At 37.5% G+C, this 15,395-nt stretch overlaps 1 protein-coding gene across 1 annotated transcript in view; it reads left to right on the forward strand.

Annotated features, from left to right (window-relative positions):
* LOC121390481 overlaps positions 1-15,395 on the forward strand; it is a 22,672-nt gene continuing 7,277 nt past the window's right edge. Inside the window, exon 1 of the mRNA XM_041522309.1 lies at positions 1-187. Coding sequence (XP_041378243.1) covers positions 109-187 — 79 coding nt within the window. The 5' untranslated portion in view covers positions 1-108. The remainder of the gene's footprint in view (positions 188-15,395) is intronic.

Consider the following 15,395-nt stretch of genomic DNA (forward strand, 5'->3'; position numbering starts at 1 on the left):
CGTAAATGGCTTCAATAGTATGTGATCACTGAAGCGAAGCCCAGTGTGACATATCCCAGCGAGCAATTAACAACACATCTCGATAATGTTGAAGTGTGCCTGTCTGCAATGTTAAAAGGTGACGGGTCGAAAAAAAGAACCGGCATAAACGTAAGAAAGTATCGGGACTCAACTGATTCAAGTCAAGGTGAGAGTTTTGAACTATCTTTAACACAGAACGGCAGGGCTTCTACAATGTTTATCAAATCTACTAGCCATGGGATCAGTGATTTAAAAAATTTATTAGCCATGATTAAAAATTCACTAGCCCTACTTTACTTTAAGTTAATATAATTTTACTAAATAATAGTCACCTAAAGAGGGAGATAGAGCTTAAAAACACTAACATTGGGGGTTTTTGGGTGAGGACAGTTTATTCATATTTACAAAATAGACTTAATTGCAACATTTGACCTTTTTTCACTAGCCGTCGGGTATGGCAATATTAGTTATTTAATAGCCCAACATTGAATATCACTAGCCATGGGAGTGGGGCTACCATAATCTAGAAGCCCTGCAGAACGCTACAATGAGTAAAAAAAATAAAACACAGAAAACCAAACGACAACAGACCAGATCACCATGAAAATGTTTACTACTGATTCCCAGATCCAAGCATTACATTAAAATAATCGACGCATTGACAGAAACCCGCTGTCGCCACTTCATGGGCTACTCTTTCCGATTAGTAGCAAGGGATCTTTTATATGCACCATCCCACAGACAGGATAGCACATACCACGGCCTTTGATATACCAGTCGTGGTGCACTGGCTGTGATGAGAAATAGCCCGCATTGACAGAAATGCTGGTGACAAAAGAAATGTTCAACTTGGAAATAACAAATTTAATATCAGATATCGTCCAGTCACTGACATCAAAAATAAATGAACTTGTAGGGCGGATGCTTGAAATGGAAAATGAAAATAAACAGCTGAAAGAAGAGGTCGAAACGTTTAAAGGGACATTCCTGAGTTTGCTGCAAATTTAAAGATGTTATCGACTAACAGAGACTTTTTAACGATTGTAATTACATATCAAATATATTTTTCTGCATAAAATATTAGTGGCTGTATATTAAACGTGTTTCTGATCGTTCTAATATTTGTACTAGGTTAAATTTCATTTTATTTCCTAAAAAAAACCCATTCTTTTCGTACATACGTAATTATTTGAAGACAAAATCCAGTCTATGCTTCCTACAAATATTAAGACGACCAGAAACACATTGAATATACAGAGAGTGATATTCTAAACAAGAAAATATATTTAATATGTAAGTTTAATCGTAGAAATATTTTATTAGTCGGAAACATCTTACAATGCAGCAAACTCAGGAATGTCCCTTTAAACAAAGACAAGATGATTTTGATAACAAACTGGAGTAGAACTTGTATGCTCTTTCTCTCACAAAGGGCAGGACGTAGCCCAGTGGTACAGCGTTCGCTCGATGCGCGGTCTGTGTGGGATCGATCCCCATTGGTGGGCCCATTGGGCTATTTCTCGTTCCAGCCAGTGCACCGCGATTGGTATATCAAAGGCCGTGGTATGTACTATCCTGTCTGTGGGATGGTGCATATAAAAGATCCCTTGCTGCTAATCGGAAAGAGTAGCCCATGAAGTGGCGACAGCGGATTTCCTCTCTCAATATCTGTGTTGTCCTTAACCATATGTCTGACGCCATATAACCGTAAATAAAAATGTCTTGAGTGCGTCGTTAAATAAAACATGTCTGTCTTTTTTTCTTTTTCTTTCTTTCTTTACTTTCACAAATCGTGGCAGGTCATCGGTCTACAAGCTGGTAGGTACTGGGTTCGGATCCCAGTCGAGGCATGGGATTTTTAATCCAGATACCGACTCCAAACCCTGAGTGAGTGCTCCGCAAGGCTCAGTGGGTAGGTGTAAACCACTTGCACCGACCAGTGATCCATAACTGGTTCAACAAAGGTCATGGTTTGTGCTATCCTGCCTGTGGGAAGCGCAAATAAAAGATCCCTTGCTGCCTGTCGTAAAAGAGTAACCTATGTGGCGACAGCGGGTTTCCTCTAAAAAAATCTGTGTGGTCCTTAACCATATGTCTGACGCCATATAACCGTAAATAAAATGTGTTGAGTGCGTCGTTAAATAAAACACTTATTTTACTCTCAAATGATGACCGGCCTCGGTGGCGTAGTGGTTAGGCCATCGGTCTACAGGCTGGTAGGTACTGGGTTCGGCTCCCAGTCGAGGCATGAGATTTTTAATCCAGATACGGACTCCGAACCCTGAGAGAATGCTCCGCAAGGCTCAATTGGTAGGTGTAAACCACTTGCACCGACCAGTGATCCATAACTGGTTCAACAAAGGCCATGATTTGTGCTATCATGCCTATGGGAAGCGCAAATAAAAGATCCCTTGTTGCTAATCAGAAAGAGTAGCCCATGTAACCATATGTCTGACGCCATATAACCGTAAATAAAATGTGTTGAGTGCGTCGTTAAATAAAACATTTCTTTCTTTCTCACAAATGATAAAGTGAACGATTTTGAGCAATGGACCCGTAATTCCAGCGTGAGAGTGTTTAGCCTAAAAGATACAGACAGAAATCAGACACACATTGCAAGTGAAACAAAAGTAGTAGACATGATTAGAAGTAAACTGGGGATTGAAGTAAAATGCACAAATGATAATGCTCATAGAGTTGGAAGATTTACACCAAACAGTGACAGGGGCATTACAGTCAAGTTCAACTCCCGAAAAGATAAGATCGAAGTAATGAAACACCGCAAGAAACTCAAAGGCACTGGTATATCTATTGTTGAGGACCTCACAATTGTAAACCACCAAATTCTTAGAACTAAAGAAACACCTTCTGTGGAAACAGCTTGGTCGTCAGGTGGAAAACTGTTTGCAAAGTTACACAGTGGACAAATTATCAAAGTTACAGCTAATACCAGACTTGCTAACTCTGAGCATCAAAATCAGCTCAACAAAACAAACGTTAATCAAACTCTTCCACCCGACATTAACAGAGTACTTACTACAAGTACTCCTATAAAGCATAAAATCATGTGTACTATCTAGACACGGATATATCAGTAATTTGAATTTGTAAATATGTTTACTACTAGTAAAGATTCTAGATTATGGTAGCCCCACTCCTATGGCTAGTGATATTCAGTGTTGGGCTAGTAAATAACTACTATTGCCATGCCCGGCGGCTAGTGATTTTTTTTTCAAATGTTGCAATTAAGTCTATTTTGTAAATGTGAATATCCTGACCCACTCCAGTCCATAGTGTTAGTGTTTTTAAGCTATATCTCCCTCTTTAGGTGGCATATGTCTGATTATTACTATTATTTAGTAAAATTGCATTAACTTAAAGTAAAATAGGGCTAGTGAATTTTTATTCATGCCTAATACATTTTTTAAATCACTGATCCCATGGCTAGTGGATTTTTTTAAATTCTAGAAGCCTTGTTACTAGACATATGCCATATTATATTGTACTGTTTGCCTACACTATGATATAATGTAAATGTACCTACCTACACACCCACCTCCCTCCCTATTTATTTATTTATTTTTATTTATTTATATGATTTTTTTATTTTTTTTATTTGATTTGTTAGTTGGTTATTTATTAATTTATGTCATTCGCTGGATAGTCGGGTCAGTTGGCTGTTTCATTACTCGTATATTTTTTCCTTCTATTTTTATCTTCTCGATTAGCAATCTGATTAAAATTAGCTCCACTATTACATGTCGACCAGTAGAGCTAATTTTAACCAGATTGCTCGATTAGAAGCAGCTACAAGCTTTGTGATGCCATGGCGACTGTACTGCGTCATTACACCGCTCTCGTCTGGCGCCAAGGTAGGTCATGGCGACCCACTCCCATCTTTGACAGTTTCCACTGCGTTATCAAATCGTTCTCTGCGCTTTGCCTCACGCTTTCATACTTTTGAGGTCGCAGCGGGAGAGCCAGCGTGATCGCAGTAGAGTGTGACGGGGATATAACTCCTAACACTACCAATGTATCTTGGAGCAATAAAATAAATTATCAAAAAAAGAAGAAAAAGTTTGACATCATATAACCGATGATTAATAAATCAGCATGCTCTAGTGGTGTCGTTAAAAAAAAAAAAACATAACCTTTTCTTACATTTTAAAACTTCTCACACTTCTGTTTGGACAGCGGATCCGGGATTTTATAACTGGGGGAGGGGGTCGCAATGCTTAAGACGGAACCCCTCCTCCCCCTCGCTTAGGACGAATTACTCAACTAAACAGGATATATATCTCGAGTGATATTGATTTTTATTATACATACGTTGTGGAGATTTTTTGTTATATCTCAGGGGTGGATTATGGGGGGTTTCCCAGTTGCACGGAAACCCCTCCCACGGCTAAAAAAAAAAAAAAAAAAACCACCACATAGATCTAAATTGATGTCCACGTAAAAATTTTAATTTCAAATTATAAACATTTACATATTGTTTCGGAACACCCCCCCCCCCCCCCCCCACACACACACACCACTTACCTAAAGCATAATCCGTCCCTGTATCTATATATCACGTAGCATGTATTACACGTGTAAGTTATCAATTTAAAGACATATGGGCCCAAAGTTAAATGTTGCTTTGTTTAACAACACCACTAGAGCACGTTGATTTACTGGATGTCTAACATTGGTACAGTCCGTGTACGTCGCTCCTTTTCTCTGTGCGGGCGGGACGTAGTCCAGTGGTAAAGCGTCCGCTCGATGTGCGGTCGGTCTGGTATCGATCCCCGTCGGTGGGACCATTGGGCTATTTCTCGATCCAGCCAGTACACCACGACTGGTTCATCAAAGGCCGTGGTATGTGTCTATAGGATGGTGCATATAAAAGATCCCTTGCTGCTAATCGGAAAGAGTAGCCCATGAAGTGGCGACAGCGGGTTTCCTTCCTCATGTGTTGAGTGCGTCGTTAAATAAAAATAAAAATTCCTTTTCTCTGTATTATTGGGGGATGGGGCGGGATGTAGCCCAGTGGTGAAGCGCGCGCCTGGTGCGCGGTCAGTCTAGGATCGATCCCCGTCACTGTATTACGACTGGTATATCAAAGGCCGTGGTATGTGGAGTGGTACATGTTGCGGATTCCTCTCTAAGATTATATGTCAAAATTACCAAATGTTTGACATCCAATAGACGATGCTCTAGTGGTGTCGTTGAACAAAGGGAATTTTAACTGTATTTTCTGACGTATCCGTCTTCTTCTTGCACACACCAGTCGGGTCATCCATTTGCTTATAGGCGACTATATACAATACATCACTGACCAAAATGATGCCTGATGCTATTCTAGATTTGGAACGGGTTTTGGTGACATTTTCACATTTATATTTTTTTCATCGTTTTAGACATGGCCAAACTTAATATATTTCTAGTCTCTGGTCTGCACGCGTATCGATTTTGACCTTCGTCCGTCGACATATTTTTTAATTTCCCTCGGTATGACGTCGAGTTTTGGCGGGCTTTTCTTGCTACGACGTAAAATCACATAAATTTGGAGACAAAATGCCATCACGCATGAACTAAGACGTGCAACCTGCCCCTTATTTCGGTATCAAATATACCCACCTTTTCTGTGCAATCCGTGCTTTAATAATAAATTTTTAAAAATTGAAAAAGAAAAAAGAAAAGCTGGATCGCCGCATTAATTTTGGAGCTTTGATCTCACCAGAGACAGGGTGTTTTTTGTTTTGTTTTTTTAGGGGGTGGGGGGGGGGGGGGGAATGGGGGCCTAAAGTGACAACCCTGACAGCTGTGGTGGCAGTACTCATGACGGGTGCCACGGGTGGGACAGGGTATGCTGACCTTTCGCGAACACCTGATATCATCACTGTTATGCCAGTGCATGTCATCACAACTGTATACTTATTCTAATGGGCTCTGTCTGGTCCTAGTTTAGATTTAGTGAACTAGTCTGGGAGTGGCAGTCCTCTTTGTGGCAGTGCAAGAGGGATGGAATCTTCGGTAAATGATCTTCTCGGGAGCAGCTGCCCTCTCACAGAGGAGGCACTTGATAGAGATTCATGAAATCAACCATAATTTTTTACACATGCCAATTGGACTCTGCATTGTGCAGAGATACGGCACTGATCACATATTACGGTTTTGTCGTTCAGATTTTAGAAGTGTATTAATGCACTGGGCAAACAGACCAGCCCTCAGATCACGTGTTGCTGGACTGTACTGCGTAGTTTAAGCCTAGTCGTACACTTCGTTCATTTCAACTTATTTTCGTGCCTATATCCAATTAAGGTTCAAGCACGCTGTCCTGGGCACACACCTCAGCTATTTGGGCTGTCTGTCCAGGCCAGTGGGTTAGTTCTTAATTGTTAGTGGTTAGTGAGAGAGAAGAGGGTGTAGTGGCCATTAAGTCGTTAAAACTCGCTCTGGATGGGAGCTGGTACCGGGCTGCGAACCCTGTTATCTACCAGCCTTATGTCCGATGGGTTAACCACGATGCCACCGAGGCCGGTGTAGATTTCGTACAAATTGCTGACTCAATACCCATTCTCCGTGGCCTTGAGGATTTCGGGAATGCACCAGCCCCAAGTTTTTTTGTGTTTTTTTTTAATTATTTATTGTCCCCAGATCACTGGCAATGTCAAGGTTGGGGTGCCTTGAATCATTGTCTTACATTTCATAATATCTACATATAGTTATACATACGTAGTGCATGCATGCATACATACATACATATGTACATTCATATTACATATACCAATACTTCATATATACTTTCAAAACATAGTCATACCCTATTAATGTATATGTACACCCATAATTATCTGAAATGATTTTGATCTGAGAGTCAAAGAAAAAAAAAGAAAAAAAGAAAAAAGAAAAAAAAAAAAAAAGAAATAAGGAAGAAAAGGAAAGAAAGACAGAAAAGACAGAGTGGAGAAAAAAACAATGTGTTTATGGGGTTCAGGCTAATTAAAAAAACAATAAAATTTAATAAGCGAAGCAAGATAGTGTCTACCAGTTAATATCCACACTTAATGTCATATAGAGAAGAAGCAGTTACGAGTAGATATGGTGGATGTAAGATTCATAAAAAAAGATAAATCTAGAATTGTATTTCCAAACAAGTTATGGTATTTTTGTAAATAAAAAGCAATAAGCAAAGAAACCAAAGGAAAGGGTCCTAACCTATAGTTAAAGAAGATGATGTTTTTGATGTTATTCGTCAATACTGAAAAGTTTAAACCACTTTCCCCAGCATTCATTAAATTTGTCATGTTCACAGTTTTTAAAATAAATGTATCTTTTTCTATTTGAAATTTATTTTGCAATATGTTTTTTACAACATTAATATGAAGACTCTTAAGTATTTTCATACTATAAATATAATATTTTATATTGATTAAAATCCAGTTAACTACATTGCTAAACTCACCATTTATCATACCAAACATAACTATATGTTTATTAAGTGGAAGTCTGACTTCAGTTTTGTTAGCGCATAAACAGTCTAGCAGAACGCAGCTCAGATGATTCCAGAGATACTTTTCTCTTGATACGAACGAGGGCGTCGCGCTTGCAATCCATGGTCTGAAATAGACTTCAAATTCAAAGCTGTCACCTACGCCTTTCTAGTACACTTAATGGCAGATGCGTGTGTACAGGAATGTATGCAGGCGGGCGAAGTTTATAGGGAGGTCGAATCATGCTATTCCGGAAAATACATTGGGGGAAAAAACCTGCTTGAGCTGGGAGAGGTTTCGACCCCCAAACCCCTACCCCTGCAGAATATACTACTACATCAAATCCCATAGACGACAATAATAACACATGTGGCTAAAACACCTACATACAGCGTATCAATCGACATAAACACCACGGATATAATTACTACCACCCTCACCCTTAAAGGGACATTCCTGAATTTGCTGCACGTTTTAAGATGTTATCGACTAATAAAGACTTTTTAACGATTGTAATTACATATCAAATATATTTTTCTGCATAAAATATTAGTGGCTGTATATTAAACGTGTTTTTGATCGTTCTAATATTTGTACTAGGTTAAATTTCATTTTATTTCCAAAAGTATAATTTTTTCGTACGTACGAAATTATTTGAACACAAATCCAGTTTGGGCTTCTTACAAATATTAAGACGACCAGAAACACACTGAATATACAGACACTGATATTCTAAACAAGAAAATATATTTAATATGTAAGTTTAATCGTAGAAATATTTTAATAGTCGGAAACATCTTACAATGCAGCAAACTCGGGAATGTCCCTTTAATTCTTCACCATTTCCTAGAAGTGAATATGTGAACCATAACTTGTGTCACAATTAGGAACTATAGTGGACCGTGATCAATGAACTCTCACCCGGAAGTCATCTGTGTAGTGAGACTTATTTTGTTCCATGTTGATGGACATTACTTGTCGTGTCTTAGTTCTTGACTTATTTTTTGTATTTTATTTAATGTTATACATTAAAGATGTTTAAAAATATATAAGGGCTATTTCTTTTTTTTAAATTGGTGGGGGTAAGCCTGAAGATGTTTCTAAATGTGGGGAGGGATGTCTTTATACAGATTCAACCGGCCTCAGTGGCGTCGTGGTTAGCCATCGGTCTACAGGCTGGTAGGTACTGGGTTCGGATCCCAGTCGAGGCATGGGGTTTTTAATCCAGATACCGACTCCAAACCCTGAGTGAGTGCTCCGCAAGGCTCAATGGGTAGGTGTAAACCACTTGCACCGACCAGTGATCCATAACTAGTTCAACAAAGGCCATGGTTTGTGCTATCCTGCCTGTGGGAAGCGCAAATAAAAGATCCCTTGCTGCCTGTCGTAAAAGAGTAGCCTATGTGGCGACAGCGGGTTTCCTCTCAAAATCTGTAGTCCTTAACCATATGTCTGACGCCATATAACCGTAAATAAAATGTGTTGAGTGCGTCGTTAAATAAAACATTTCTTTTTTCTTTTATACAGATTCTGCTATGTTCACCATTATTAAAAAATACTGAAAATATGCAAGGAAGTAGTCCAAAAATTTCTAGCCCCGACTTTTAAAACGAATAGCCCTAATAAAATTATAAACTGGAAATAGTCAAATATGATGGCAAAAACTCACTTCTTTTCTTATCATGCTTCCTTTCGCGGCCCCCACTTCGGTCCGATGCATATCTTAGCCAATTTGTAAGATTTATCATAGGATATTAAATGAGTGTCCATTTATCAAGTTTATGTCACGAGTGAAATGATTTTTACTTGTCTTAGCGAGTGACAAATAAAAATTATTTCAAGTCTAATATCCTATTTATTACCCAAATAATTATGTTTTAAATTGAGAAATCATTGTATAAGAATGCAGACTGTGATCATTTGTGATGTCAAGTGGGACGCAACACTCCTGATGGGTGTATATTACCAAATCAAATCCTATAGACGACAATAGTAACATATGTGGCTAAAACTCCTACCCGCAGCGTATCAATCGACATAAACGCCACGGATATAAATACTACCACCCCTCACCTTTAAAGCGAATCAGAAAAAATTGGGGGTCAAGCTGCTCATTTCTGAGATAACGGGTAGCGTCTATGACTACCCTAGTTGCATACAAAATTAGAGTACTTTTTTTTACAGGTACCCCATACATGTTTCAAGCACAAGGCTACTTGACACAGTGGTACTAGATGAAATACAATTGCATATTTTTTTTACCCAAATCAAACTATTTTTTTTTACAACCAACACACTCACATTTATCACCAATCACAGGGCTTGTGGGGTTCACTTCTCTATCAAAAGTTGGGTCCACCTCGAACTTTGACTCAGTCGGAACTTATTTGGTTTAGTACTACCTGATAAGTACCAAGATATTTTGAACCATAATATTAGGGTAATAATACCTTTTATCATCTTTCTGAGAATTAATTTGCTGATGCCGTTTTTTCCCCACCTTCCAACCCAGTTGTACTGACAGGCAAAGGCCTGGGTGAATATGCACTCCATTATTCGTTCAATTATATCCTTTGCTGTTATGCATCAACAAAATTAAAATAGGCAACCTATATGTAATACATAAATACAGCAGCATTAAATATCATAAATATGTTTCAAGTGGATGTTATATTAATTGTTCAGCTCTTAACCAATCATTAGATCATACATATTAAAATCACACATTACAGATTTATGCTATTTGTTAGAGAATGTCACAGGATTTAGAATAATGTTTTTGAAAGATTATTTTTTGTGAACACATAATTATTGCACGCTCATAATTACCGGTCTAGTTCCCGTTACATTCATCTTTCTCGTCTGTCACCCTCTGCCTATCATTCTCATTATCTTATTTATAAAAAAAAAAAAAAAAAACTTTCCACGAAATAAAAAAAAACTGGCAAAAAATCTGAGATAATATATTACGTTATGTCCACACACCTTACAGTAAGGCTTACTAATAACATTTTAAGCAGACTGCCTGAAATTTTCAACATCACTTTGTAGATGCCAATGGTGTTAAAATAAATATCATATATTCTTTAATTATAAATTTTATTATCCTCAGATCAATGACAATTTCACGCTTAGGGAGCCCTGAATGCTTAAAATTAACGTCATTAAATATACTGTCAAAAAAGAAACGCATAGGCGAAATATTCATGGAATTATCTCTTTAATACAGAGTGTCATAATTTCGTTATTTATGATCGTATCACAGTCAAATTTGACATGAGTATGTGACAATGCTCTTGCTATGGACCGACGGCAGTGGTGGAGTTTTCGTCACCAAACAGCGTCGCACGAGGGTGCTGAAATCAGTACCTTGTGTGGCCAACATCAGCAGCAATCACTGCACATCTCCTTGGCATAGACTGAATGAGTCTCTGAATCCGGGCACGTGGAATCCTAGCCCATCGTCCCATAGATGTTAATGGGGTTGAGATCTGGCGATCTTGATGGCCATGGCAGCACATCAATGTTCTCATTCTGTAGGAAATCCATTGTTACACGTGCCGTATGCGGCATTGTCCTGCTGAAAGAGTTCTCTCTGTCGATCTAAAATGGGAAGCATGTGACGGCGAAGAATTTCATCCCGGTAGCATACAGCTGTCAGGTTGCCTTGTATGAACACAAGTTCACTTCTGCCGGTGTATGAGATGGCTCTGCATACCATGACACTCCCTCCACCGAATCTGTCAACTTGGTCGACGGAGTTGTTGGCAAAACGTTCATTGCGGCGTCTGTAAACACGTTGTCGTCCATCACGTCGCTGTAGAAGGAAACGTGACTCGTCGCTGAACCATACTCGCCGCCAGTTTCCCAAGTTCCAACCCTGTACATTCCTGCACCAGCTAACACGTAAATGTCGATGTTGACGTCGCAGGACGGGGCCAACATACGGTCTCCTAGCCAGTAAACCAGCTTCTCAAAGTCGGTTCCGAATGGTTTGTGCAGACACCCTTCTCAAACCAGGTATGCGTCCAGCAGTGTTCGTTGCTGTGGCAGTTCGGTGACACAAGTGCAGAACCCGGCTGTAGCGATCTTGTGCTGCAGTTGTTATGCGAGGTCTTCCACTTCTGGGCCGGTCTTCAGCTGATTGAAACTGCTGGTACCTGTCCCAGAGACGTGAAATGGTGCTCTGGTGGACGTTCATGAGGCATGCGACTGCTGACTGCGATTCACCTGGAGGCAGCCTATTGCAATGTTTCGATTCGGCAGGCTTAGTCTTGGCATCTTGTAACTCGTCTACGTCGAAATGGAAATGCGTCATCATTGCGAGCCATGCAGCTTTAAATATCCATCACTACCCAATCTTTTCCCCCGAGTGTCACGTGCATTCACCAAAATCTGACCATTTCACGCCGATTTCTTGCACAACGAGCGTTAAATTTGTTTTAGGGTGCATTTGGGCATGCTGTCTCATTCCAGGAACATTAACAAACATGCATGGACATTCAGCAAAATTGTACAAAAAAACTATATTTTGTAAAATCAAACACTTTTCTTCTTTCCCTATCACCTATTCGTTTCTTTTTTGACAGAGTATATATTAAATTAAACAAATATATAACAGAATCATAGCATTCATTCATAAGGAGATGTTTAGCTTTTTTTTAAAATAAAATAAAGGAAAACGGTGATAGAGAAAATGCATGTAACATTTTGTTCAGTATTGCGTCGTGATTCGCTACGCAAGTATCAGAGATCGCTACACAATTTTAAAACATTTACAGTAGTTGCTAATCAATTTTCAATTGACTAGAGATATCACTAATCAAGATTTTTAAAACAAAATGTTCCCTAGAATAAGATACTGAGATCTCAATAACAAGATTTAAAAAAAATAATGTGTTTATTTTGCTTTTTTTCCGTTCGTTTCCAAACAAGCTAAGATTTTTAATCTTCTATTATTTAAATACAGAATTATTAATTGAATTTATTATAATTACTTTTTTTTTTTAAATATACAGTGGCGAATCTAGAAAATTCATTGTGGGGGAGGGGGGGGGGGGGCAATGACATGAGACGGAATGCCAAGGGAACTTTAGGGGAGGTTTGAAAGGGGATACCCCCTTCATTAATACATAATAAAATTATAACTGTCGCAAAATGTATAGGGGCCCGGGCCCCTGGGCCCCATCCCCTAGATCCGCCTCTGATATAAATTTTTCTATTTAAAATTCCTTTGTAAAACATTTGTGGTCTTTTTAATTTCCATACTATAAATACTTAATGTTGATAGTTGTTAGCCAGTTTATAAGTTTTCTATGTTTTATTATTTATCATACCAAATATAATTACCGGTATTAGTCGATTTTGAAAAGGCGTTTGACTCCTTATCCTGGAAATTTATTCAAAAAGCTCTAGACATTTTTAATTTTAAATGTTCAATAAAAACTTGGATACAAACACCGTATAAAAATTCAATTTCAGCTGTAATCCAAAATGGACATCTATCAGAAAGTTTTAAGTTATACAGAGGCTGCAGACAAGGCGATCCGTTATCGCCCTACATTTTTATAATATGTGCAGAAATACTGGCCATTTTAATACGCAATAACAAGAATATTAAGGGAATTTATATTGATGGAGAAGAATATCTTATTTCGCAGTATGCAGATGATACTACTTTTATTTTGGATGGATCTCCCGAGTCACTGTACGGCACACTTACTACTCTAGACTGCTTTGCAAAAATGTCAGGTTTGAAGCTAAATTATTCTAAATCAAAGACAATATGGATTGGCAAAAAAAAAATCTCAAATGAAGTCTTTTATCATACTAGATGGAAATTAGAATGGGGTTCAACTAAGTTTACTTTATTGGCAATTCGCTTCTCTTTAAATCTAAAAGATATAGTTAAAGCCGCACACCCTAGTTCCATCCAGCGAAAATAAATTATAATTTGGTTAATCTACAAACCTGTAACACACTTAGATCACGTTTTTATCAAATGGAGTGAAAAAGCGGGTTTTATATCGATAAGTACCATGGGAATCCCCATGTCCCAATTGCTTGAAATAATTTTGAAAGTTAGTATTCTGATGTCACCGGTAAAAGCACAACAATGCCTACGTCACGACAAATTTCACAGACTTGGGGTGCGTTCGTTTCACCTCTCCTGGACATGTTCCAACTGTTCTGTCCTGGTTGTATCCCCTCTCCAGATATCGTAAGACTTAGCAAAATTATTGGTTTTAAGGGTTTGTAACGTTTTGTATTGAGACACTTACTTGTCTGAACTTTATTGTTACTGAAAATGTTCACGAACTGTTAAGAAAAATCTCACAAATGAACAACAACAAATCGGATGTTGATTGCGCGAACCGTGCACGAGAAAACAAACCGAAGCAAAATGATAACGGTCACGTGATATACCAACGTCTGTGACATTAAAAATAGATTGGACCTCGCTTGCTTAACGGTTTTTTCTCGACAACACGTTTTGTGAAAAAATGCAAAAAATGCATTTCGTGGTTTTACAAACATCAGGATTACCAAAAAGCACTTCAGGTGAATGGAAATGTGTATTCTAAATAATAAAATGTAAGTAAAGTGCAATTTTATTTGTGAAAAATGGGTTTTAATAGCGAAAAACAACGCCGTAATGGTTAACAAATAAACGTAACTAGGGTGTGTCCCTTTAAAGAAAATTTTGAACCAAAAGTATTAGAAATGGAAAGTACAATGAAAATCTGGAGTGCACGAAAATTGACGCTATTAGGCAGACTCACTGTTTTAAAAACATTAATATTACCCAGAATAATAAATTTACTAATCTCATTACCAACTCCATCTGAAAAATTAGTCCAAAAGTTAAAAAAACAGATTTTATAGTTTTATATGGGAAAATAAAGCAGAAAAAAATAAAACGTGAAACTATAATTCAAGATTATCAAAACGGAGGATTAAGAATGATTAATATTTCAATTTATATAACAGCCTTAAAATGGACATGGATAAGAAGACTACTTACAAATGATTCAAAATGGATACATCTTTTTTTCATCTATTACAAAGGTATCAATACATGATTTAATTATATATGGGGATCAATTTGTTAGCAAGAAAATGCAAAATACAAGTAATCCTTTTTGGAAAGATGTTCTTGAAAGCTGGAGAAAAATTCAATGTGAAGAAATCATTGAAAGTAAAGACGACATAGTTGGTGTCAATATTTGGCACAACAGTAAAATATTAAACGATAAAAAACCTATTTTCTACAAAAAGTATGCCGAAAAGGGAATTATTTTTATAAATGATTTAATTGGCTTTCTAACTTGACGAATTTATGGTGAAGTATAATATAATAACGATTTTTTTTAGATTATACGTCTTTAATTAAAGCAGTAAAATGTTTCATTGAAAAATATGGAAAATTAAATTGTCAAACTCTGAATTTTTTCCCTAATTATAAACCAGTTTATCCACAAAAGTTAAAGCAGATTTTAAAAGAGAAACAAGGTTGCAAGGAACAATATAAACTGCTATGCAAAACATCACAAATACCAAAATCACAATTAAAATATCAGGAAAAAGGTTTTAACTATTCATTAAGGGAATGGAAAATATATTATAGCATACCTTTTAAATGTACCAGAGATACAACTTTGCAGTGGTTTCAGTACAGAATATTGCATCGAATACTCACCTTTTTTATACACTATTCACTATATAGATACCAATAAATGTACTTTCTGTAATCTGCTACCAGAGACAATGGAACACTTATTCTACGATTGTCATTTTGTTAAAAAAAACTATGGAAATCTATTGCAAATTGGATAACAATACTATGGGTGAACATATTACTTTTAATAAATTATAGTTATCTTAGGTTTGCCTAAT

The sequence above is a fragment of the Gigantopelta aegis genome, chromosome 15 (assembly GCF_016097555.1).
Source record: "Gigantopelta aegis isolate Gae_Host chromosome 15, Gae_host_genome, whole genome shotgun sequence".
Taxonomy (NCBI): Eukaryota; Metazoa; Mollusca; class Gastropoda; order Neomphalida; family Peltospiridae; genus Gigantopelta; species Gigantopelta aegis.